The 24,184-nt window shown below is 41.8% G+C and overlaps 1 protein-coding gene and 1 long non-coding RNA gene across 8 annotated transcripts in view; one reads left to right on the forward strand and one right to left on the reverse strand.

Moving 5' to 3' along the window:
• Window positions 1–22,137, forward strand: part of LOC307213854 — a 164,780-nt gene extending 142,643 nt beyond the window's left edge. The window contains exons 3-4 of one of the 2 annotated variants that reach the window (XR_013837704.1): window positions 15,362–15,466; window positions 22,102–22,137. This is a non-coding gene — a long non-coding RNA (uncharacterized lncRNA). Of the gene's footprint in view, window positions 1–15,361; window positions 15,674–22,101 lie in introns of those variants that run through there. The other variant, XR_013837709.1, reaches the window with a different exon arrangement.
• Window positions 1–24,184, reverse strand: part of GRIK1 (glutamate ionotropic receptor kainate type subunit 1) — a 159,149-nt gene that overhangs the window by 126,122 nt on the left and 8,843 nt on the right. For 2 of the 6 annotated variants that reach the window (XM_079972033.1, XM_079972030.1), the window contains exon 1: window positions 7,206–7,227. The exons of the other annotated variants lie outside the window; for them this stretch is intronic. In XM_079972033.1, the coding sequence (XP_079828159.1) occupies window positions 7,206–7,212 (7 nt within the window). In that variant the 5' untranslated portion in view covers window positions 7,213–7,227. Of the gene's footprint in view, window positions 1–7,205; window positions 7,228–24,184 lie in introns of those variants that run through there. 6 annotated transcript variants of the gene reach the window in all.

Below are 24,184 nucleotides of genomic sequence, written 5' to 3' on the forward strand. Positions count from 1 at the left end.
CTACCGCTCTTAACCACTACACCACACTGGTGCTCCCAAGCCAAAAGTCCAGGGTCTCAGTCAGCCCAGTAGTTACCCCCATCCCAATGCAGACTTCTCCAAGAGGGTCTAGTGCTACTGCATCACCACAGTGTTTTTGGGGCTGGGAAACACAAACACACCAAAATGAGGCAGTAGAGCACTGGGTTCTCTCAGAGAAAGAGAATAACTACTATGATGAGTCCCTGGCTCTCTAGCTTGGGGGCACAGGGTCAGTAGGACACAATGTAGGCAGGTAGAAATGACTTGATCGCCAGAGAGCAACTCGCAAAGAAGCAGAAAGCCGGGTAGTTAAAGTTTAAAAGGTACTTCAGGAAACACGATAGGGATCCTCCCTGCTTTGAAGTCTTAGGAGATAAGTAAGTCCTCCCCTAAACAATGGCAGAATTGGTGGCTGCATTGGGATTGTTGGGAGCAGGAAACTAGTCTCATTTTCTGAGGCCAGCCACATAGCTCTGATGATTAGGGCTCAGGAAATAGTGGTGTGTCTCTTACGTATACAGACATCACTGATAAGCATCGTGGCGTATGCATAATTGACCTAAGCCAGGAAAAAGGTATAAAGCTTTGGCACTCAAGTATCCTTCATGGATTGAGAGACCTCTGCACACAGAGCAGTTGTGCATGCACCTCAACAGAGCAAGATGTCTGGATGCAAGACACATGAGCCCTCTTGGGGGGTTAGGATAAGGACATGCATTACTACACGTATTGGAATTCAGATGCAAATACACCCCCACAGCCACTGTACCATCCACACGGTTGTGCATGCCTGCACATGAGTGGGGACCGTAGTACACATTTGGATATGTACAAAACATACATTATGCCTTCTTAAATGCTGCTATCACTTTCTTTCTTTACTACATGAGGCACATTTGTTTTATGGAGTAACTTACATAATGGCAGGAAAGTCACTGCACACTGTTAACATTCATGCATTATATCTATCATCTATCCCTATCTATCTATCTATCTATCTATCTATCTATCTATCTATCATCTATATCTATCTATCTATATCTATCTATCTATCTATCTATTTATCTATTTATCTGTCTATCTATCATTCATGCACATGCGCGCGCGCACACACACACACACACACACTTTAAGGTTTTAACACACCGGGTATTTGTTGGTCTTTCTCAGCAGAATAAATGCCAACAGCAAACATTTGGCATGGAGACCAGAAAGGGGGTCACAAATCTAGTGTCAGAAACATTCAGACCCAAATGATGAAGCCTGCTATCCTGTGGCATGCCCTTTAGACTTCCATCGTGATCTGGAGAAGTGCAAGCTATTTGACAATAAGGGCACAGCAGCATCTGGGGCTCATGAGCCGAAAGCCTGTCAGGGTCATCCCAGGCAAAGCCTGATAATGAATTCCTGCAGAATGGCCAGCTAGCTGGAGGTGCCAAGAATCACCTGTGACTTCCTTTGCTATTGGAGCGTAAAATCATAGCCAGAGCAGGACGAAGCAGTTGCAGCCACTTCAAAGCATATACTGCTGGATCCAAGGACTGAAACTCAAATTATTGTTTGTTATTGGTATGTGTTGCTGCTTTCTAAGTTGATTAATGAATTAAACATCATTATTAATTTGGAACTTCAGGTTGATGGCACAGAAAAGTCTGGCAACTAATGTTCAGCAAGGAGACTATGAAGCATGGAAGCTCTCTCTTCATTCCAGATGGATGGAGAGGCTGCCCTATGAAGAAAGGCTGCAGTTTATAAAATTATGTGTGACATGCAGTGCTTTTTTCTGGGGGTATGCAGGGGTACGCACACCCCTAAACATTTTGTGGATCTAAGTTTGGCCTCATTGAGGGGCAGTATTTCAATATGAGTAGGAAAATGAGAGTACCCCTAAACATTTTTTTAGAGGGGGGAAAAAGCACTGGTATCATGTAGAAAGTGGCTAGGCAAATGGTTTTTCTCCCTCTCTCATAACACTAGAACTCATGGGCACCCAATGAAGCCGATTGTTAGAAGATTCGAGCTAGATAAAAGAAAATTGACGCAGAGCCTAGTTAAACTATGGAACTCACTCCCATAGGAAGCAGTGATGGTCACCAACCTGAATGGCTTTAAAAGAGGATTAGACAAATGGAGAGCCAGAGTGGTGTAGTGGTTAAGAGCGGTGGACTCATAATCTGGTGAACCGGGTTCGCTTCCCTGCTCCTCCACATGCAGCTGCTAGGTGACAGGCTAGTCATACTTCTCTGAAGTCTCTCAGCCTCACTCACCTCACAGAGTGTTTGTTGTGGGGGAGGAAGGGACAGGAGAATGTTAGCCACTTTGAAACTCCTTAGGGTAGTGATAAAGCGGGATATCAGATCCAAACTCCTCTTCTTCTTCCTATGGGGTAGAGCACTGTCAGTGGCTAATAGCCATGATGTCCACAGTTGAAGGCAGTACTGATTCTAAATAACCTTTACTAGGAACCACAGGAGGGGAGAGTTCCTATGCTTGAATCCTGCTTGCCAGTTTCCCACAGGCATCTGGCTAGCCACAGGATGCTGGACTAGATGGGCCATTGGCCTGATCCAGCTGGCACACATACAGGCAGGCACACACACACACAGCCACGCCTTCCTTCTCAGGAAGGAGGCAATTTGAATCTATTGTGGGGGCTTTGGTTCCACTTACTCCAGCACTGTGTATACTTTTAATGTTTTGGTTTGGGTTGTGTTTTGTGCTGCTCCCACCAAAATTAGTGGCTTTGAGGGGGAGGCAGATCAAGTCCTCAGACTGGAGGTTAACCATGCCTATAGGTACATTCTTTCTTAATACTTCAAAGAAAAGTGCAGATGGCAGAACTTATCCCCACATTGGGACGACACACTTTTTTTTCCCCTATAGGAAGATGTAAGCTTTTCCCCTTTGCAGAATACTTGGAAGCACCGTGATAGAGTTTGTTAGTAGCTTGGCAATCCTTTTGCTGCTGCTTCTGGGTAGCATACAAGGTAACTTTCAGAGCAGATCCAGTTCCAGCTCTGGAACCATTTATTTTACCATAGATATTTCCCCTTTTGCAAGAGGCTGTATTTTCTCCAGCTGAAGTAGGAAGAAGACAAATGGTTACAGCTTATCTAAGAGTAATGTGGCTTGCAACGTCCCCCATATTGATGCTTTTTTTCCAATTGCTGCCAGCTGTGCTGAAACAATTCCCGGCCATGCTTGGAATGCAGACATTGGGGGGGGGGGGGCTCTGCCTGAGCACTGCTGAAGTTTGCATAGAGATTTTCTATGCTACAGCACCAATCCACATATTGAGGCCCCTTCCATATATTATAGCCGCCATGCGGTGCTCCGACTGCCAATGGCCACCACAAAACTTCCTTTGCTAGTGATTGGAATGTCTCCACCACACAGTTTGGAAAACCCACATGGCAAATAACTTCACAGCCCGAGCTCTTTCAACTGACCTCTATGTAACTGGTGCGTAATGAGCAGACTTGGCCTCATATTGAGAAGCATTTGGGAGCACAGATCCTTCATGTATATGCATAATGGCTTTAAATTACCCTTGGAATAGGGCAAAATCTCAAAATAAATGAACACATGCTTGATAGATTTATCTCTACAATGTTAAACAAACAAACAAACAACAACAACAGTTCAGACATTGTACCAAGGGAAACCTCTTGACTTTCCCATGCAAGAACTGAGGGAACATTTTCATGGCAAGAGATAGTTATATGATATGATCTCAAAACAACTGGCAGCATGGGGAGCAGTATCAGGATGCGGGCGCTGCAAAACCATTATTCCTAGTCGTATACATTTCATAGTAAAATATAAGCTGACCTTTACAGTAGCTTGCAAGGCAATTTTAGATTGAAACAAACACCGGGCTGATTTACCAGCCACTTACATGGGTGCAATTAATTTGGAGAAAAGTACTCCAGTGTAAGTGCTTAGTGTATTAGGTCCTCAACGTTAGAATTAGACTATCCTAACAGATCACTTTAGGGGACGCAGGTGGCGCTGTGGGTTAAAGCCTCAGCGTCTAGGGCTTGCAGATCGAAAGGTCGGCGGTTCGAATCCCTGCGGCGGGGTGCACTCCCGCTGCTCGGTCCCAGCGCCTGCCAACCTAGCAGCTCGAAAGCACCTCCGGGTGCAAGTAGATAAATAGGGACCGCTTACCAGCGGGAAGGTAAACGGCGTTTCCGTGTGCGGCTCTGGCTCGCCAGAGCAGCGATGTCACGCTGGCCACGTGACCCGGAAGTGTCTCCGGACAGCGCTGGCCCCTGGCCTCTTAAGTGAGATGGGCGCACAACCCCAGAGTCTGTCAAGACTGGCCCGTATGGGCAGGGGTACCTTTACCTTTACCTTTAACAGATCACTTTACTATTCTTTTAAAGGAATAATAATTTCAAGTCCTTCATTTTACCCTTGGTTACTCTTAAATCTCCTTTGATAATCTTCTCGTGTCATTAATCAAGCTTCAGTTTAAACTGTTAAACATCTTTCTGTGGATTAGGACTTTTAGTCGATTGCCATAAAGCTACCTGCCTACTGGAGTAAATAAGGGACACCAAAATGACTTGGAACAACAAGAGTTTGCATTGAAGAGTAAAGATATTAGTGCCCATTGAAGATACTACCCAGGTTGAAAGTGGCTGAATTTAAGGTAGAATCTGCTGTATATTGACATCTTCAGGAAAGGAGAATATACTCCATGGTGTGCACTGCATACTTTTGCTCCAGCACAAGTGGATTTCTGAAGAGGAATTGCTAGGAGCGTTTCCAAAACCCTGCTGGTTTGAAGTTGCTCAAAGCTACGGACCAAAAAATAAGGAAGCTCTTCAGAACGGTATGAGGAAAAGCTCTATGCCACGCACAGCAGTTTCTCAACTGACAGCTGTGGCGGGGGGGCAAAGACTCTGCTTTTGTCCTGCTGAAGCAGAGAAATAAACTCTTAGGCAGAAACCCTGATCGATACTGGGTTGTTGGTTTTCTGCTTTCCATTTAACTGCAGTCTATTTTGTTAGGTTCTTGGGACTTTGTCCTCCAGCTGCTCTGGCTGAGATGGGGAAAACATGAAATGTGATCTTGCCTTTTGGTGGCTCTCTGTTCTAGTCAGGAAAAAAATAATGAGGGTCCAACCATATGTAATAGTACTGAGTGCAGGATAATCCCAGCAGGAACAAGTTCTCCCTCTCAGCAAAAGAGGGGGGGGGGGAGGAATGCTTTTAAGACAAATTCACTTTCTGGGAAGAAAGTTACAAGTGACAAAAGAGGCACCACAGAGGGAAATAGGTTGCTTTCTTACATTTGTTCATAATATTTTGAACTTGATAATATTCTGTCATTTTGAGAGTAACTTTTATTTTAAAAGCCAGAGATCTTTAAAATAAGGTAATTCATCACAGCCACAGGCATATATGGCATAGAACATAGAATATGGCATAGACTCTTTTTCCCACAGAGGGTCAAATTCCCTTAGGGGTTACTTTTCAGGGACCCCATGGCAGCTGAGAATGGTGCCAAACCCAGCAGTGGACAGAATCAGAGTCAGAAGAGTGACATTCCTTTCACTCTTTCCTTCCCTCCCTGACCAGTGGGCTGACACAGGGAGACAGAGCATTTCTGTCCGAGGTTTGAACTTGCAGAGGGCTTTTGTAATCAGGGTAAGCTTCATGCAGCCTTAGGGCTGCAGGTTGCTCACCCCTGACAGGAAGTCATAGCTGAACTGCTGTCTGCTCCCCAGCTTAGTGGGGAACTTTTTTTGGCTCAGGCCACATTACTATCTGTCACCACCCCCACGGGCCAACTTTGATAAGTGGGTAGGACAACCGCCTGCCAATCACTTGGCATCGTTTTGACATCAATCACAATGATAGTAACTCTGTAAATTAACACTTGAATGGGGCAGGAAACCATCAGCCTGGTTTGCACATCACACTTTGCCAGACTATGGCTCATCTTACAGCATCAAGGCAAAAGCAAGACTGAGGAGCAATCAGCAATTTCAATCTCCTCTCCAGGAACCCTCACCCTTGCATGCTCACACTAAGCAATCATTTGGCTGGGCATTATGTGTGAACCAGCCCATCCTCTTTGTCCTTGGCAAGATTAATTCAAACTACTACATCAGTTCCGATTCTCCTATTTAGCATTTGCAAGGGAGTCTAACTTAGAAATTCCTCTGCTGGAGAATATCCGGCACTGTGAGACACGCAATAGCTCCCTTGTCTTCCCTTGGTGATGCTAAGGAGAGAGTCAGCAGACAGTTCCCTGGACTAAGCATAAACCATGGCTGACACATTGATGATTTGGTGGATAAACATTTGCTTCTGGGAAGGAATAAAGCAACAGATCCCAACTCCAAGGGAAAGCCCATTTGCTGTGATTTATACTCGCACTGCAGTGGATAAACACTAATGCCATCATGATTGCCTGTTATAAAGATCCTGTCATCTGCACTAACAACCTGGTGTTTCCCCTGCCTGCTGAGGCTCTCTGTGCTATCTATTGCTGAAGAATAAAACTCTAGAAGGGCCTGTAAAAGTAAGAAAGACTTATCAGCTGCATTTCTTTATTATTTTCATTTTACATGAATAAGCTGGAAGAACCAGTCCCTTTTCTGCTCCTTAACCAGGAAGAAGCTGTTGGCCATGCAGACACCAGTGAAGGATCAATGAATCAATCCACCATTGCCAGGAGAGAGTTCCTGCACTCTGATGAAATGCAACTACTGAAGATGTCTAAAATGTTCAAGTCTTGACCTATAACATGGCAGAGTTCACAGCAGAGCTCTCCCTGAAGCTTTATACATCTCCAGGCACTTTGCTGTATGCCTTGGATTTGTGAGGCGTGCATTTGTGTTTCACAGCATAGATGCTCTAAAGTCCTTGCAGTTCTGTTTCTAATTGTGTGCCACTTAGACTGACAGTATGGCAGGCAGAGGTGTGGGGAAGCAAGAGCAAAATACAGTCCTGTCCTGTTTGTGTAAGATTAATGCCAACCTTCCATTGGTGTCTTGAGAGCACTGAGGGGAGGAATTATGAGCTGGAGTTTTAGCCTTTTATCCAATTTCTCTCTTTATCCTCTTTATGTGCCTGTGCTTTGGGACAAAACACCAGGGACACCAAGGCTGAACTTATCTAGCAAAACCCCCCAGCCATTACATCATCTCACAAAAGATTAGTTTTTACCGTGCATGACCGTTGGCTCCAGGGAGTTTATCCAACCAACGAAGCAAAATCCACTGTGACATGGTGGGCTGCAAGTGTGGAAGAAAAGCAAGCAAAATGAAAATGGACATAAAGGGTCGTCATGAGGAGAACTTCTCCAGAAAACATATTTAAAATGATCCATTGGTTATCATATATCACTAAAGAGAGTGGAGAGGAGAGATCAGAGAGAGCTAAATTTAACACACTTAGTGTGCTGACATTGAATTCAGTTAGACGAGGACTGCAATAAGAATGCCATACAGAACTTTGGACTTGCTTCCAAGCAGATGTCCAGTTAGGATTTGGCTTAATTTTTTCGGTATACCAAACTGTGTCCCCTATATTGCCCTGTGTCTAGAAACAAACAAAAGACTCTCAGTAACAAAAGCGTGGCTGCTAACATTTTTATTTTGGTTGTTGCTGCATTACAGATTTGAACTTAATAGTCTTGTTGTGGCCATGTTAGCTGAATACCAAACATCAGAAGGGTTAAGAGGGACTGAGAACAAAATTAAACTGATAGGAATCTCACTGGACTCCCTGTACTGCTTATTGGGAAATCCTGTGTTTGAGATAATTAAACGCAGATTGTTAGACAAGGAATTTCAAGAACTTAGTAGCCAAATCAGGAATAGTGTCTGTGCAAGTTTGGGGATGGTGCAATGTGGACAGCCAGTGACAACTTATCTCTACCATCTAACCAGCCTGAATCAGCACAGGGAGTACCTGCTATTGAGACTGAATGTGCTACCTTCGGCAATACTGCAAGGGAGATTTCCCAAAACACTGCTTGCAGAAAGACTGTGCCCCTGTGGACAGAGTCATATAGAATCAGTCTTTTTCAGTCATGTTCTTTTGCACTGCCCTTCTTATCAGACAATTCAATCTACGTTCATTAATCAGTTGGTTGTTAGAAGGGAGTGGCAGTCAGATAAATGTAAGGTAACCTTCCTAATGTTTACCCAGGGTTGGGATAAGATGGAGATAGTAGCCAGGCTTCTGCGACACGCAATCAGGATTCATTAACAGTATTTTAATGGCTAGATGCAGATTTTGCTGAGTGATTTTATTGTACTGAACCTTTCAGAATCTTGTATATATGCCAAAAAAGGATTGAGATTGAAATTGAGTTATTAGATCAGACTACTGGCTGGAATAGTGCCCCTTAGGAAACGGTTCATTTAAAGAGCTAATAAAAAAAACAGTGGGGAGCATGAAGAGATTTCCCTCTGTATAACCACTAATGTGATATAGCTGCTCTGATCCAGCATTGGTAGCTGCATAACTGTGCAAATGTAATGGTTGGCAGCCTCTTGTTGGGGAAATGCTTGTTCCTTCCCATGGTCTCAGATAGACCAGTGTTCCCAAACTGGTCTGTTGACCTCCAGTAGGCCACAGATTTCATTCAGGTGGTCTGTGATGTGTCTGTGAGTTAGTGGTTGAAGATGGGAGAAGACACATCCATTACATTGAACTGCTGTGCTGGTTTTTCCAGTATAGACAAATAGCTTAGCAGGTCTTGAGTAAATCCAGCAGAGTTTAAATAGATAGAGCATTTAATAGATAACAAATTGGATGGTTAAAAAGATGTGGAATATGCGTAGTAGAAAAGCAAAGGAACCAGGAAAAGTGAGGAAGGGAAGTCATATGGTGTATGTATACATGCTGTATTTGGTACGAAGTTGGAAGTTGGGCAGCGGAAGGGAGGGGGTTAAATATGCTCTGTTCCTGTTTTTGAAAATGCAAATAAAAGTTGAAAAAGAACAGCTGTCCTGGTTTTTAAAATTATTTGTACTGCTTCTTTAATTTCTTTTTTTTTGGTATTTGATCGTATTAACATTTGGATTGCTACATCAGGCAGAAAAATAATTAAGTGGTCTATCAAGATTCTCAGCAGTTTTCAAGTGGTCGGTGGGGAGTTTGGGATCCACTGGTATAGACTGTACAACAATGCCATACGCCTTCTCCAATACAGATGTTGCTGCTGTGCCTGCCTCTTCAAACCCCTCCTGGTTCATGGAGACCGTGGGGAAGAGGGTGGGGGAAATTCTCCCAGCCTACTCCTCTCAGGAACAGTCCTTTCCGCTGCTTCTGACATGTCTTGCACATCCTTCCTCATCTGTAATTGTTCAGACTCTTCCCCTTCCTCCAGCCTTGGCTCCAGCTTCACAGGTGGCACAAAAGCCCATAAATCACTGACTCATTCTCCTGGATCAGCCTTGGGGGAACCCTGCCTCCACTGCACACTCCTCAGAGCCCTGACAATCACCAGTTGGGGATGGGGCATAGATGTAGGCAGGGCTTTGTCCTTTAGTTCTTCAAAGCTTTTCAAGTTGAGAATCTTAATGAGCTTTAATTATATGGATGAATAACAACAAATTAGCTGGTGCTGCCTTCAGTCGGAATAATATATTTTTGTCAAAATATAAATCAACCAAGCAGCAATTAATGGCGCTTTTGTTGTTTTTACAGAGATCATTTCAAGATCTCTCTACAGACTCCGTCACTATACATGAAGCCCTATGAATTTGGAAGTTGCAGACATTTTGGAAATTGCAGACATTTTGGAAATTATTATAAAATTTGGAAACTGCTGCCAATCTGAAACTTCAGAGAATATTTGGAAAAGCTGGTTGGTGATCGACAGAATATTCGGCAGCATGATGCAATATGAAACACTAGATGTGTACGTATGTACATATTCAGAAAAATGCACACCACAGCCCTTTAATCTACATAGCATGAAAACTGATCACAAATCAATGGCCATGCAAGAATAAACTGAAGATGATGAGACTCTACTTCAAAAGTACAGTAACTAAGCAGGTCACTGCTATGTTGCGTCTCCTTCTTTTTGTGCGCCATTGTTGCAATACTGCAGCATGTGTGTCTTGTTGAATTCAATACACTGAGAGGTATCTCTCAGTGATAAGTGTTTGGTTTAAAGAACTCGGCGCACTAGACTTAGGCTGAATCTAGATATATAGGAAAAATCACTGTGAAAATGCTCTTTTAAAAAAAGGTTTAAAATATACCGTATATTGAATTTACCATTAGCTCACTATCGCCATCTAGTGTCACTTTTGTATAATGCACTTAAAACGTTATATTTGCAGCTGTATAGCCGAGTCCTTAGTTCAAGACAGTGAGTATTACTATGGCTGCAACACTCAATCACTGGAAAGGGGCCAGCATGATACCACAGCACATCTTACTCATATGCTGGCTCCTGTATTTTGCCTATATTTACCAAAAGCCTACGAAATTTCACTTTCTAAAACACTGATAAATTGTCAGTAAGAAAATGAATTCAGTTTTACAAAAAGACCTTAATGTGCACAAAGTATTTGGCCTCCAGGTTCCCAAATTCTGGCTTTACTGTAAAACATGATACCTTTTAATGGAGAACTTTCAATCTGATGTACCATAAGTAGCAAACAAGTCCTATAAAACTTCATTTGGGGCTTCATTTGAGACTAGATAAACCAGGTTGCAATCTATACAACATCCCTTGAGCAAAAACTATGTGCCATACATTTCCGTGTATAAGTTGCCCCCATGTATAAGATGACCCCTATTTTTGGGACCCAAATTTAAGAAAATGGGGGGAGACGGCACAGAGTTGTTGAGTTTTAACGGAGGATTGCCGAAAATTGCTCACCCCCATGCATCGCAAAATCCACCTCTCATCTGTCACCTCGCCAGCAGAAGCTGCCAATCGACCGCCCAATTGCTGCAGCGTCAGCCAATCGACACCACCCATTGACGCAGCAATCAATAGCATGCACAATAGCCATTAACAACCGCGGCAGCAACCATTCAAACAGCCACCCTATGCACTACCCATGTATAAGACGACCCCCATTTTTTGCATGATTTTTAAAGAAATAAACCTAGTCTTATACATGGTAACTTCCTAGACTGGAAGAAATATGTCTCCATGCACAATTTTAAGAGGGCCCCGCTTTATCAGATTGTACTTATCCCCATTGTGGACATTTGTCAGTCACTCAAAGGCATGTAGATCACTTTCCAGCAGTATTTTTGGGGTCATGCAAAATGCACATTGTGTATTTTCTATTGGCTTCCTTTCCAAATTTTAGTGAGCGAAACTGTGTTTATTCCTTATGAGTACACACTGATGGAGGGCCTTCAGACTTTCCTTTGAGACTACTCTGTTTCAGTTCCTATGCAAATTTCATCTTAGGAGGTTCAATAGTTGTATCCTTTCCCCAAACACCCCCAGAACAGTGCAATAAAACAGTGGCACAATCTGCTCTGATTATCTTGATAATCTGGTCATAAAGTTATCAGCAATGGAGATCCACGAAAAGTCGCTACACAGTTATAGGTTTCTTCTTGGAGGAAAGATCCCTTGTGAATACCTCCAGAGAAGTCACCCCAATAGTTCTAAACGACTCTAGGATCTCCAAAATAGCAATGAAATTTCAATCAGGTTATATGGGAATACATTTGCCAGAAAGCTTCATCACTGTGTAATGTAAAGGTAAAGAGTCCCTGTGGTGATATCCCCACCCCATTATAAATGATCACAGTCGCCATTAAGTTACCTGTGGGAAAACTCAAATTTGAGAACCGCAGATCCATGTTGACATTTTCATATTTTTATACCCAAAAAAAAGCCTTAAAGGGGAAAGAACAAAACAGAAATCACTTTACATGTGGAGGAACAAGATCTGGCAGGAAATTCCTATCTGTTTTACTGCCAGGCCCTACAAAGAATTATAATCATGTTAAACCAAATGTCAAAGCAATGATAATGCCAAAAAAAGCTCTAACGATGGATTTTTCCAGTTACTCTCAGAAACTCCCGAGTAAATCAGAGACAGGGAAAGTCCCTTGACACTTGTCTGTTAACTTTTACTGTTAAATGAGGCATGTCAAAGAGATGGCTGTCATCTTCAATATTTTAAATCATAATTTCTTTTTCGCCACGTGTTTTCCTTTGAAAAGAGTTATCAGTAAAATTACAGCCACTTGCTTAAAGTTCTGCTTCAATGGAAACAGAACCTGTGAATGATCACCTTGCCCCCAAGTACTGAAATGCAGGTGCTCAGCAAGAAACAAATTCCTTATTTGCCTGTTTTAACATTACTTAATGTACATATGATTAGAGTCCCTTTTCTCAAGTCAATGAGGCAAAAACCACATTAGTTCAGGACAACCGAGTGTGCAAATAAGTCTGTTGAAGATGACTTTTATCCTTATGCTCTCTACTTACTTCAGTTGAATAATTTATCACCGGCCTGAGTAAAATGAGATTTCTGACCTCTAGGGAGATGGGATGCATGAAAGGAAAAGAGATGAAACATTTCACCACAAACTGAGGGGAATGTCCTGATCGTGAGGCTAGGGGACACATTTGTGGAACATTTGCCCATCGCTGACATTTTTAAAAGACCTGAATGGTTTGCCTGGATGCGAGTACACTCTGAAATTGTACAGGAGGGAGAAGAGAGTATCTAGCAACACTCACATCTTTTTTGTAAAATAATGCCAAAGAACTTTATCTTATTTTTAAAGCTGCTTCACAGAATTAGTGCATAGACAAGAGGCCTAAAGGTGGAATCCAACTCAGCATTATTCATAGGGGACTCAGTGAAATCAATGACTAAGTTAAGTCTGTTAAGCTCAATAGGTCTGCTCTGAGTAAAATCTGGAACTCAGCTAGATTGGTAAAGAAAAAGTGTTTTACAGTAGTACCTCGGGTTACAGATGCTTTGGGTTACAGACGCTTCAGGTTACAGACTCCGCTAACCCAGAAATAGTACCTCAGGTTAAGAACTTCAGGATGAGAACAGAAATCGCGCAGTGGCATCGCGGCAGCAGTGGGAGGCCCCATTAGCTAAAGTGGTACCTCAGGTTAAGAACAGTTTCAGGTTAAGAACAGACCTCCAGAACAAATTAAATTCTTAACCCGAGGTACCACTATATATGCATTGTATATGTGATATATAGGGACGCGGGTGGCGCTGTGGGTTAAACCACAGAGCCTAGGACTTGCTGATCGAAAGGTTGGCGGTTCGAATCCCCGCGACGGGGTGAGCTCCTGTTGCTTGGTCCCAGCTCCTGCCCACCTAGCAGTTCAAAAGCACCTCAAAGTGTGAGTAGATAAATAGGGACCGCTCTCCAGCGGGAAGGTAAACGGCGTTTCCGTGTGCTGTGCTGGTGCTGGCTCGCCAGCTGCGGCTTAGTCACGCTGGCCACGTGACCTGTGTTCAGACAAGCGCCGGCTCCCAGCCTCTTGAGCGAGATGAGCACGCAACCCCAGAGTCGGGCACGACTGGACCTGTGTTCGGACAAGCGCCGGCTCCCAGCCTCTTGAGCAAGATGAGCACGCAACCCCAGAGTCGGGCACGACTGGACCTGTTGGTCAGGGGTACCTTTACCTTTACCTTTTATATGTGATATACAACAGTGACACCAGATGGCGTTGTGGAGTCCCATGTTTTCCAACCAGATTTCCCTGTATGAGTTTAACTGAAACGCTTCTTTGATGTGTCTAGATCCAGCCTTAGTTGAATACTACTCTAAGGGCCCAACTACATGTGACATTTACCACGTAGCTTGCCATTTAATTCAAGCTTCTTCTTTCATAACTGATCTGAATCAGGGCCCTTGCATGGGGGAGGGCTTTAATTCTTTGTCCCCTGCTCTACTCCCTTCTAAATTGGGCCCCTCATACCTGCAATATGCATTAGCGGAGGAAAGCTCCCATTAGAACAATGATGGAGTTAATTCCCAATTGCCACCAGGGCGCACATTATCTCTTATTAGAACCACAACAAGGAGGCAAAGGGTTACAAATAGAGGTCTATATATCATCTCACACATATAACGTCTCCCAATGACATAATTGCCTGGATCTATTAAAGCACACTGCCTAATGTGAGTACCGTATTTTTCCGTGTATAAGACACCCTCATGTATAAGATGACCCCTATTTTTTGAGCCCAAAATTAAGAAATAAATAATAGCAACATTCCGTGTATAAGATGACCCCCAATTTTAAACTTTAAAAAACTGGGGGCAAATAAATTAGTCTTATACACAGAAAAATACAGTAATTTGATCCCTCTACCTTGCATGACAAACTTTGGGTTTGGGAAGGATGTAATCAACTACTGGTGTGTAAGACAGGCTCTTCGTTCCAAAGTGAAAAATCTACATCCTTTAATAAGCATGGTTCAGAAATATCTTTATTCTGCTCAGTGAAGCAAGTATACAATTTAGAGTGGCAGATAAGGCTAGATGAGGTGGGGTACTTGTAGCAGATTTTTGCCTATATTAAAATGCATCTTGGGCAAAGTACCCTAAACTTTTTCTTCTATGTTTCCAGCTGATAAGTAAACAATTTTGATGGAAAATGAAATTTTTGAACATAACCGTTATTCGAAACAAATAAATTTTCATTCATCTTTGGCTACACCACAGTTAAGTTCTGGATGGTTTGGTACAAAGAAAATCAAACGGCTATGGATGGGTGAAAAACCTTCTGTGCCCAAAATGATAGTTCAGAGATAGAAAGAAAGAAAGAAAGAAAGAAAGAAAGAAAGAAAGAAAGATAGAAAGCTTCTAATGAGGTTTCAGGGGACTGAGTCAGTGTTGAGCTGAGGCTGAAGAACTCTACAGTCGAGTAGATAGGAGATGCAAAAAGGAAAAAATACAAGGAGGAACATTCTAATTAACAAGAACCAGGAGAAAAGGTACACCATGAATTTCAATAGGGTACAGGTCATTATTTAGTTTCCATCAAATAGCCCCATCATCTTTTATTTTTTTCTTGTAGCACAACCACAGCCAATTTGAGTTCCTAGGGGGGGTCTGTCTCTTTCTCCAGACAATGGTCTAAATGCTGGAAATGCATTTTGCTTCACACAACAAAGTTCTCCCTTCACATGAGGTCAGATTCTAAAATATAATAAGCTCCACCTAAGGACTTCACATACACTCAGACAGGCACACATATAAAAAGCATTGCATATAAAATATTAACGTGAAGAAGCTTTCTCCCACATAGTGTTATTCATGAGGGGGAAAGCTATGGGCAACATATCCTACTGACCTTAATTAAAAGGCCTATTTATATATTCTATTATTGTTCTACTTTTCAGCCATTGGTCTCCAAACTAGATGCCACTTGGCCAGCCTGGGCCAAGCACCATTATAGAGGGTAAGGAACACATTTCCTTGACTGTGAGCAGTAAGCAGAAATAGAGGTGATGTTTTCTTCTAACATTCGTTGCCTGCTGGTGGGCATAGACATTTCTGCATTTGACTGATTTTGTTTATAATAGGAACAACATTAGGCCACTCTAATATGCCTTCTCTATTCTTTCTTGCAGTTTGGTTGCTTAAGTCATCCAGAGGAATTTTCACCACAGTCGAACTCTATGCTGAATGGTCTTTCAAGTAAAGAAAGAGGGTGTACAGGCATCCTTCTTCCAACAAATTCTAGGAACTCCAAATTGCATCTCCTACTTGGCTATGTGTGCAGAGTTATGCCAGCATCTAGGGGCTGGATTATGACTTTCAAATACTAGCTAAATATTCATTTTAATACAGACTCAGAAAGTTTACTAACTTCTTTATTGAGAGATACACGTAATTTTACGTGGTTTTCTGTTATTACCCTCAAACTCAGGCAAATAGGCATTGCAATAGATTCCCTTCTTCTGTCGGATGAGTCACAAATCTTCTCTCTCATCAAACAGAGACCACTAGACCATGAAATCCAAAAACTCCGAGCCTTTTGTATGTTCATTTGCTTATTTAGGATTGAAGCCCCACCATGGACTAATGCCTATTTACTTTTCAGGGAAGTTTTTAATATGTAATGCTGTACTGTTTTTAACACTGATTGGGAGCCGCCCAGAGTGGCTGGGGAAACTCAGCCAGATGGGCGGGGTATAAATAATAAATTATTATTATTATTATTATTATTTTAGAATTTAGATATTCCATTGCATCACAGAGCTTATATGCTAGCTCATCTAAATACATTTCCTTGCTCTGTTTTGTCTGGAAGGTGTTTTTTAAAAACAAACAAACAACAAAACTCTTCCAGAAAAGATTCTGCTCCTGTAATAAGAAAACACCACATACAGTATATCACATAAATTTGGATTGCCCTCTTCTCAACACCCTTTGCCGAGATCTCCTAGTGACAGCTTAAAATATTGATTTACAAAGAGTTTGTAATCCAATATTTGTTGAGGGATGATACTCCCAAAACTACCAAGATTGTTTTGGGATATTTAGCCGAGATTTTTAAAGCTAAATCTAAAGTTGCCTGATTTACTCAAGGGTGGCTGTCTAGTCTTTTATATATTGTATGTGTTTGGATTATTGTATTTGGATGACTTTGTATGATTTTATTGTTTAAACTTATGTCAATAAAGGCCAATAATAACAAGTAAAGAAGAATTATTACTAGATGGCCAATTGTTTTTTCTAACTCAGCAAGTTTTGTGACTTAACATATGAAGCAAACAAATTAAGTCATAGCATAATTCTGTCTAACTTGTACTGTTGACTCTAGCAATAGTTCTTCTAGATCTACCACTTACTATCCTTTTTCAATAAGACAAAAAGGATTCCATTCATTGAACCTAGAAATCTTGGCATGTGCTCCGGCACTCAACTATGCCCACAACTGCATAGCTTCCTTCATCCTCTGAGTAAATGTCAAAGAAAGATTCTGAAATCAGCTACTGGGCCATTTGCCCTTTGATTTTCCCTCACTCTAGTCGCTTCGCTAGCTCTGCAGCTATAACTGCCCAACTTGAAGTGTGTGTGTGTGTGTGTGTGTGTGTGTGTGTGTGTGTGTGTTCCTGCATGCAGGAATCTTTTGCCCAACGTGGGGCTTGAACCCACAACCCTGAGATTAGGAGTCTCATGCTCTACCGAATGAGCTATCCAGGAGCACTCTGAGTTTTCTTTTCTTATTCATTCCCTTTCATTTTCTCATTTGTTCCCTTTCATTTTCTTACTCGTTCCCTTTCTTTTTCTATGCTGATTCTTCAAATATTGGAAAGAACTCCCCAGTAGAATTACATTGCTTGTTCTGGTAAAATATTTATTTTTGAAAGGCAGCTAGCTTACTTTGCATCAAAGGGTGCCAAATAATTCCTCATTAGGCCCAAATAATTCCTTATAGGCCCATTTCAGCTGCAACATGAATAAAATTGGGAAGCTCTGTTTTATCAGTTTTAATTGGAGTTGACCCAGACCCCAAATGTATCTTAAATAACTAAATTATCGCTAAAGTTCTGTTTGAAGGCTAATGTACCCATAGGAATGGATCAGTCAATCTGTAGAAGCCTATTATCTACACAGATTACCACAATCAAACAAGCTCTCCTCCAGCGCTACCATTAAGAAATCACAGGGTCAGGCAACAGAGAACAATGTGCTGGATCTGCAATCCTTTGTTGCTGTTTCCATCACTCTCCTACTAGTGGAAGACAACTGCCTGAAATGTATTTGCTGAGGTCCTCCATAGGTTTAGAACCCTGGAATGAATCTTTCACACGTTTCCTTAACACTTAATGGTAACACGTGGAGAGCACTACAGAGGTATACAAATGTGATACTGTTGCTACAGTAACTAACTTAATTCCATTGGCAATATGTTCTACTCTTCAGATCAAGATTCCATGGAACTAGCGTCACAAAATAACTAGTGTTTTCATAGCAGAATCAAAGCATCATATACTGTTTACAGTAATTTTGAGGTCTTAATGTTTCAGTGAATGGAGTATACAAACATTAGGCCATTTTATGCATTGCCCCAAAACAAGTAGGTTTTGCCACAAAGTGCACATGTTTTCAAAGGCAAGTTTACCATATTCATACTTCACACTTTTAGGCACACACTTGGTGTACATCTAAAAGATACAATGTGAGAAGTGGTTCTTGATCTGGAGTCCCTTTCACCACAGTCACCCTTCTGTAAAAGAGCAAACTACGCTGATCGACCTCTTAAGGCCATTGTCAGAACAAACAAGATAGGGATAGTAAGATACTAGAAGCTCAAGCCCATTAAAAGCCTGTTGACTTCAATGGGAGTGAGCTGACTGCATGCTTAACTCTTCCTTTTAAATTCTGGATAGACTGTGTCAGAAACAAGAGTAAAAACAGGAAAAGGTTCTTACACCCTCCATAATTTTCTGGCTGCAAATACAAGTAGTTGGCTTTTTCCTTTAGTATTCATACTCATACACACACAATTTAAAAAGAAAAAGAAAAAAGAAATACTAGCTACAGTGAATGCAGTCCACTGGGAACTGTTCCATGTGAAATGAACAAGAGTAACAAAGGAGCAGTGCAGCAACTATTCACTGCATTGTTCACCTGAGTGTTTTTGCACAATTCCCATTCACTTCAGTGGCAAATTGATACAATCACTTATGAATTATAGAGGCAGCTGGTCATTATTTTTTATAAGCCCGTTGTTTAAAACATTTGATTTTAAACAACTCTATTACTGTAAAGTTTTATTTGCATCAGCAGAGAAAGGAGAAAGCAAGGTAACAGGAACATTTCCTTTCCTAAATCATAAACTCTCCATAAACTAGGACAAACTGGGCTCCGAGGTCACAGATCCAAAGCTATGCAGTAAAACTAATCAGTTCTTTGGACAGGATTTTTTTTTTTTTTTAAACTGCTGAACAATCTCTGGACCAGTCAGTCAAATCAAGCCTTTCTGAGAAAAGAAGATTAAAGGGAGTTGCTTAAAATACTTGGAGGGGAGGAAAGATTTAAGCTTTATTACTGAACAGTATGTACAAAATAGTCCATAATGAAGAGGGGAGGGAAAACACCGAAGAGGTCGTCCTCCACCAGTATAAACAGAATGTACTTAGTTTTATAGCAGGCATGGGAGATGAAAACAATTGCCCTTTGAGTAGGGAAAATTAGGAGAAGTGTTTTCAGTATTGATTGTCTGTGAAATTATTTGCAGAAGTGGGAAACTAAGCATGATATGGAAAACCTAGGAGCGAGGGAGGGAGGGGTAGAGAGGGAGAAAGAAAGAGAGAGAGAGATAGATCACACATATATTGATATATTGCATGCATGTATAGGTATATGAACCCAGGGTATGCTCTGAAGGCTCAGGCTGGTGACTGCAAGGAAACCACAGGCACATTGCTTTAGGTTAACACACATATATATTTGTGTGCATGTGTGTGTGTGTGCGTGCACATATATACACACACATGCATACTTACTCTGGGCAACATACAAAAAATGATAAAAACATTTAAAAATCCACATCAAGAACCTCCTATACACAGCAGCAATGATAAAAATGGTAATTTAATATCAGAGAGGGAAGCCAAAGATCATAAGCAGCAGCAACTAATAAATAAAAGGCATAACCATTTCCATGGAGTTGATCCAATGCATGAACATACCGCACGATGCAGGAAATTAAAAACATGGTGGTTAAAAAGGTGTGTGAAATGCCAGGCGCTGAAAGGACATTATAGTACAGTATGTGCCTGACCCAGCTCTCTGAGGAGGGCATTCCATAACCCAAAGGCCATTGCTAAGAAACCCCTTTCTCTTGTGGCAAGGGCACTTGGAGAAGGGTCTCCACTGATGACCTTGGGACTTGGATAGTTACATATCGAAAGAAGCAACACATCAGCCACGGCAGTCATAAACCATGAACAACTTTGGCCCTATCTATACTGTGCATTTCCATACCACTTTAAATAGTCATAGCTCCCCCAAAGAATCCTGGGACCTGAAGTATGTTTAGGGTGCTGAGAGTTGTTAGGAGATGCCTATTCCCTCTCACATGGCTATAATTCCAGAGTGCTTTAACAATCAATTTCTAATTCCAGGGAATTCTGGGAATTGTAACTCTGTGAACAAAACAGGGGGGTTTCCTAACATCTGTCAGCATGCTTCACAAACTAAGGTTCCCAGAATCCCAGTACGGGGACTCCATACTGCTTTAAATGTATTGTGCAGATGGAGCCTTGTATTGTTTAAAAAGTATACTCCATTTAGGTGAGAATGGCACAGACAAGAATTGGGGTGGAAATGGCAAGAAATTGGGCAGTTTTCAACCTTTATTTAATATGAGTCATTTGTAAGGTGAGGAATTTAGTTGTGCATTAATTAATGGCTCATGGAGTTTGCAGGACAAACTTTTGTGCCTTAATGTTGCAGCAAAGGCATTGACTATAGCGTGAGCCACTGAGGACAAGAAATGTTCAGTTATGTATTAGTCTTCAGATTATCTTTTATAAATCTGAATGCACATTGCAAACAATTATATATTTTGCTCCTATCCATATATTTTCCGGTTATTGAAATAGTTTCTATCTTTCAGGAAGAATTCAAGTTTTAATGCAATTTAAAGGAATTTAAGCATAATCTAGCATTATTCCCTAATTGCTGCTCCTTCTGAAGATTGTTTCTTTTAGAATTCCTGAGAGGCTTTAAAACAAGAGCTAATTACTGACCATTTGGATTTAATTGGAATCTAAGTGGTTGCCTTTGGCATAAATCTGAAATTCACCCATGTTTCAATACCACGGCAGAGCAAGGCACAAACCTCCAAGGAATAACATCTTGCCAATTCTTTGATTCATTCATTTTTATGCTGAAATAAAATTACAAGCTCAAGTAAGCAAATTACCTGAAGAAAGACCTCTCTCACATCAGAATTTCCTAAAGCACCAAGTCTTCTGATTGACTGCTATGAAACTATAGCAAAGAATGGAATCTGTCAGAGCCAGAAATTGCTGGATGCTGTTTACATCCTGGCGCAAACAGAGAGAAAAGCAGAGGCCTGATTTCTCACCCAACATTTCCAGTGTATTTTATTATTGCAATACACCTTCATGGCCAGTTCTGAATATACCTGGGCAGGAGGACACATATTCATGTGGCCAAACACAACTGTTAGACAAAATAGTGTGCAGCAATTCCTCAGATCAGCCCTGGTACCTGGCTCAAGACATTATTTAAGTAGTACTGATGGGTGAGCCTACACCAAATCATGGAACTAGTTGGGACAGCCAGCCCACTGATGAGACAGGGTGAAGTACCCGCCTCAGGTGGTAGAAGCACAAGAGGTGGCACCCTGCCTTCCCCACTGCTTCCATCTTCTGGAGTGCCCCATCTCTCACTGAGTTTGATGAGAGGGGCTGTTCCTGTGCACGACAGGTGACAACACCTTCCGAACTGCCCTGGCTCTTAGCAAGATTGGCAAAAGGGGTGACATTCCAGTGGAAGTGGGGGAACTGTGGACGGAATAGATGATCATGGAGCATTGTGCATTCCCATTTCACCTCAGGTGACAAAACACGATGGGCCTTGGCTGCCGGTTGGTATGCTTGCTCAGTTAAGCCAGCCATCCTTGTGTTGGCTGAGAGGCTAATGCCATGATCATGGGAGCTGCTGTGATTGCCCAGCATTACAGAATTTACTGGGGGGAAAGAGGAGATTCATGAGGGAACTGGAACTAATGTACATGATAACGAGTGACCTTTCTTGGCTCAGGACATAGGACTCTGGTGAAAGAAGAGTCACTGTTTTTGGAAGGTAGGCTATCTGAAATTCCTTGTGGTGGTTTTGCTTTCTCTTTGAAGCTAGGGTTGATATTTCCAGTGAGCTGGGGTGACTGTAAGAGTCTTGGACAAAAGAGTTTTACCTGGATGTTTTGGCCATGTTTGTCACTATTACATAGTGGTTATATAATTTCTTTTATTATGTATTGTGGTTATTGTGGGGGAAGCGGAATCATTTGCAGACAGTAAGAATACAACAAAGGAAAAGAACAAAGCAACAACAAACCCCACCATCAAATCAATTGTCTCCTTTGTCTTTTCAGGTACTCAGACTAGCAGAGGAAGGGAGGAAAGAAAGAGCATGTCAGATAAACTAGGAGGAACGGAGGTTTTGCAGAAAGACTCATATTGAGCAGGGGCATAATGGGTACATTTTGTTTTTAGTCACTTATGCGACAATGTCCCACCAAACTGCCAGAATGGACTCTGATTCTGCCTTTTCTCCACAAAGCTTCAGCTGCTGTGCTAATTTTTCTGACAATACAATAACAAAGCTTTTATATCAAGAGTCAATACTTAGTAAACCTTAAGCCTTCCATCCACCATTGTGCTCTTACTATATTTATTTTCTTTTTTCTATCAACTGCTTTGAGACCAACTTTTAAAAAAGTTATATAAATAAGTGGAAGATGACTAAATATTATGTGAACTGATCTAAAGTGCAGGTAATGAAAGAATATCAGGCACCATATTCAAATGATAAGAAACAGGAACAGTTGCAAATGAAGACCTTTCCAGTTTTGCTGGCTTCCGGAGAGTTGCATAGAAAATATCAGAGATGAATATTCTAATGTAGTGTCCATTGGCACTCAGCTTTAGCTGATATGTAATTCACATTAGTGTTATATAAGATAGCAGAATGTAGGAAGGAGCAACAGAGGGAGCCAGTGTCCCAACCAACTTTTTGCAGCCCGTCATAGAATTTCACATAGCCCTCAGCTGCTAGAACCAAAGCTCTAGAATAGCCAAGACAAATGTATTCTTTAAAGCAGGAGTGGAGAGAGTGTGGCTCCCTCCCAGTTCCAATCATCCCCAGTCAGCATAGCCAGTGGTCCAGGGTGTTAGGAGTTGTCTCCATCCATCCACCCATCCAGCCAGAGGTCTCCATCCCTGCTAAAGGCTCACCTGGTTTCACACATTGGAAGCTTTTCTACGCCAAGCTAAAACACTGTTTAACCCTGTACGTTCTGATTCCCTTAACATTCACCTGCACCCCTCACTTTCCTGTTATGTTTAACCCAACTTTGGTGGTAGGTATAGCCCACAGAGCAGCATCCTGATTATGAAATTCCCTCCCTACTGAAGTGATGCTGCCCCCCATACTGCCATCATTTATATGTTGCCTGAAAGCATTTCTCTGCATCCAGGCAATTGGTATGCTCGGCAACTATGTATATATAATGAAAATATGTTTTTAGTGTTTAATTCCATTTTAAAAAATATTGCTTTATTTATGATGTTGCACAACTGCCTCCTTGGGAAGGCCAGGATAAAAATTGAGGTTAATACTACTACTACTAAATAGATGAGACCGTGCCTTGAAATTCTGAATAGAATGAAGGGCTATATACATACATTTTAAATAAAAATGTTGTTTCTATTTATATTCAGGGTGATCAGGGTGATCCATAACAACAGTTACAGGAGTCTCTGGGGCTAGAGACTTGAACCTCTGGTTCTATGTTCCCTTGTCCTTGTGCCAAGCCACTTAGAGCTGCTGATGAAAGGGCTCCCAGCATTTATTAAGTTGTCTCAGGCTTCATATTAATTCTTCCAACCAAAGCAGTTTTTTCCTGACCTGAAAGGGTGATAAAATATTCCATGTCAGATTTGGGTTTGCCAGGGCAACAGTTTGTTTGCATCTTGCATGCCCAGATGATACCCTCTGCTCTCTTCTCTTTGCATAGTAGATTCCCCTAAGGCAGTGTTTCCCAACCTTGGGCCTCCAGCTGTTTTTGAACTACAATTCCCATCATCCCTGACCACTGGTCTTGCTAGCTAGGGATGATGGGAGTTGTAGTCCAAAAACAGCTGGAGGCCCAAGGTTGGGAAACACTGCCCTAAGGAACCAGACCTGGAGACTAGTGCCTTAGTTGCACCTTACACTGCTGGTTTTCTAGCTTACCTACAGCTGAGCATCACAACAGCTGGTGATCTGTCTCTAAAACAGTAACATTTGGGGTTTCCCTCTTAAATGTATTGCCCAGCTGTATATTATGGAGTCTAAAATAGAACACATGTAAACAACATATTTCAGGGGAGGGGGGTTCAATTTCTGACTGCTGGAATTCCACTTGAGGTAACCTAATCTACACAGGAGAAAGATATACTGTTGTACCCAAACAA

Source organism: Podarcis cretensis (genome assembly GCF_951804945.1).
Source record: "Podarcis cretensis genome assembly, chromosome: 4".
NCBI lineage: Eukaryota > Metazoa > Chordata > Lepidosauria > Squamata > Lacertidae > Podarcis > Podarcis cretensis.